The sequence below is a fragment of the Lepus europaeus genome, chromosome 10, assembly GCF_033115175.1.
Source record: "Lepus europaeus isolate LE1 chromosome 10, mLepTim1.pri, whole genome shotgun sequence".
NCBI lineage: Eukaryota > Metazoa > Chordata > Mammalia > Lagomorpha > Leporidae > Lepus > Lepus europaeus.
In genome coordinates this window covers 65,299,195-65,302,102 of record NC_084836.1, presented here as the reverse complement: position 1 = coordinate 65,302,102, position 2,908 = coordinate 65,299,195, and the positions used below count along the sequence as shown (strand labels likewise).

General features: G+C 39.8%; 1 protein-coding gene across 1 annotated transcript; it reads left to right on the top strand.

The window, feature by feature from the left end:
* The first annotated feature begins 629 nt into the window (after positions 1-629).
* On the top strand, positions 630-1,571 carry LOC133767686 (olfactory receptor 6C2-like). Its single transcript, XM_062202120.1, has one exon. The coding sequence runs from the start codon at positions 633-635 to the stop codon at positions 1,569-1,571; it is 939 nt and encodes a 312-aa protein (XP_062058104.1). The 5' UTR covers positions 630-632.
* The last annotated feature ends 1,337 nt before the right edge of the window (positions 1,572-2,908 follow it).

Below are 2,908 nucleotides of genomic sequence, written 5' to 3'. Positions count from 1 at the left end.
AAGGACCTAATAAACCAGAGTAGGGGTCTGAATATTGTTCCAGGGGAAATGGAACTCCAGTGAGAGGCTTCAAGAGATCTTCAAAAAAAACCTCTCTGGTTGCGCCTTTACCTTGGGCTTCCAACAGTCTTTCAGGCAGTTTAGAAGGATAAGAAAGCAGAAAGACCTAATCCATAAGTCACTGTGGGATCAACACAGAGACAGAGGAAAGAGGCCAAGAGCAGAATGATTTTAACTTCACAGCCTTGACTGTGGTTGGCCCTGTTTACCTTGCATGAAACCCAGATGAGGAGAGAGCAATTTTCTGTTCATGAACACAGATCATGTAAAATAACTTCATTTACAGTGTTGTTTGTAAAAAAATTCCTAATAATCAATAGTATATCAACATGGTAATAAAGAGACATTAATAAGGATCCCGTGTAATCTCTATAGTAACACTCAACAGTGGCAGTCCTGTGTATCACTGGTTGAATTGCCCCTCAACTCTTGATTGACAAGTAATACAACAAAATCATGGCTTAGCTAAATGTTCACATCACCCACTGCTAACTCATGCTGATGGTCCCGTCCTCCAATCTAACTTCTCTCCTGTTTCTGCACACAGACCAGGCCATACCCAGGAATCTGTGATGAGAAATTATACAGCATCAACAATATTCATCTTGGTAGGACTAACGGATGATCCAAATCTACAGATACTGCTTCTTGTCTTTCTGTTTCTGACCTACTTCTTGTGTATTCTTGGGAACCTGACCATCATCATTCTCACCTTGGTGGATTCTCACCTCCAAACACCCATGTACTTTTTCCTTCGAAATTTTTCTGCACTGGAAGTCTCTTTCACAAGTGTCTCCATTCCCAGATTCCTCTACACAATGGCAACTGGGGACAATACTATAACTTATAATGCATGTTGCATTCAATTGTTTTTTGTTTTCTTCTTCAGTGTGACTGAGTTCCTTCTCCTGACAGCCATGTCCTATGACCGCTACGTGGCCATCTGCAAACCCCTGCATTACATGACCATCATGAGCAACAGAGTCTGCATCAGGATCCTCATGGGGTGTTTCATGCTCACTCTAATCGTCATCATCCCACCATTTATTCTGTTCTTTGATCTCGAGTTTTGTGACTCTAACATCGTTGATCACTTTGGCTGTGATGTAGCGCCCATGCTGAAGATCACCTGCTCCGACACAGAGTTTTTGGAGCACTTTGTCTTCGTCTTGGCTGTGCTGACGCTTCTGTTCACGTTAGGGTGTGTGATAACATCCTACACACACATAATCAGGACCATTCTCAGATTCCCTTCTGCTCAGCAGAGGACAAAGGCTTTTTCCACTTGTTCATCTCACATAATTGTGGTTTCTATCACTTATGGAAGCTGCGTCTTCATCTATATTAAGCCATCTGCAAAAGAAGACGTGGCTATGAATAAGGTGGCAGCAGTGCTCATAACCTCAGTTGCTCCAGTGATGAATCCCTTCATTTACACCCTGAGGAACAAGCAGGTGATACAAGCTTTCAGAGACATGACCAAAAGGATTGCAACCATCTCAAAGAATTAAGGGCCTAGCAGGTGTAAAATAACAAATCATAAAACAATTTTTTATTTGTGTTTCATTTTCAACTTATTCTACATTAGTCATGCTTTTTATGTGACACATCCCATTTCAGCTTAATGCAGGGTACATTTTTTACTCACATTAGCAATCTTCCTTAGCTCATTCTTTTCCCAGAAATGCATAGGAGTTAATCTTTCATAAGCACTTATAAGACACCTGTGAATACTCACTGAACCATGGAATGTCAACAGCATCACTATACCGACTTGTTGACTAGTCTTGCAGTGATGAACATGACCTGACATGAGGCTCAAAGTCCACAGCAACAGCAGCCATTGTGGTCTATGTCTGCAGGAAAGGCCAGTTGGTTGCCCTGTTTGAGAAAACTCCTCATTTTGTGCTTCCCACTTTCCAGGGAGCTATACATGTCGACTAAAATCTTGCTCAAATTCCTGCTCAAATTCCTTGTGCTTAAAACGTGTACAATTTCTTGTGATAAAAGTTCACATTCCATTTTGATAGGATTTCATGTTCTTGTCATTTTTGTGTGTGAACCTTTGTATATTTTGTGCATTTGTTATTCTTTTCAGAATGTCAGCTTAATAGGCTTCAAGGAGTTAATTGGATGAACATAATATAAAGGACAGCATATATCAAATTGTGTTATTATCCAGATTATTTACCACAGTTTTTTTAATAGTTTTTAAATGTTTATGTACTCTACAAGAAAGAAATTCAATCTCAGTGATAAAGGCTTACAACACTAACCAATGAATAAAGAATGCAAAATTTTTAAGTGATTGGTTTGGTTTTTTCACCTTATTCGCTCTTTCTTGTTACCTCTCTCTCTTCAGAGTTCTGATTTTTTATCTGATGCTCTAGGAAAATATGTGCTGCATAAAGCATGAGAAATTCCAGTTGCTGATAAAAAAAACTCTACATATTAGGTATATAAGGACCATGGAAAGTCTTTCTACCTTGTCTTAAAATCTAAAAACAGTGATTCTAAGAAGGCTGATTAGGGAACAACATACTGCGCTATGCTAGGGATAGTTTTTGTTGGTTTTTTTTGTTTTTGCTTTTGTTTTGTTTTTTGTTTTTTGTTTTGTTTTGTTTTGTTTTTTTAAGTGTAGGAAGCGCACTGTCATGGGAAATTGGAGAGAAAAGCACACTGGAAATCCTACCAGAGAAAGAGGAATGCCACGGACCTGTGTGGAGGGTGCAGATGCCCAGCATGAACAGAGATAAGACAAATCTTGCAGCAGCACCCAAGAGCCGGAGCAAGCGGCAGCCTGGAGACGTGGGTGAGACTAGACTGCAACACCCCATGGTGATATAGA

Coding starts and splice junctions, on each gene's coding strand:
- LOC133767686 (XM_062202120.1), top strand. CDS start 633: ATGAGAAATTATACAGCATCAACAATATTCATCTTGGTAGGACTAACG.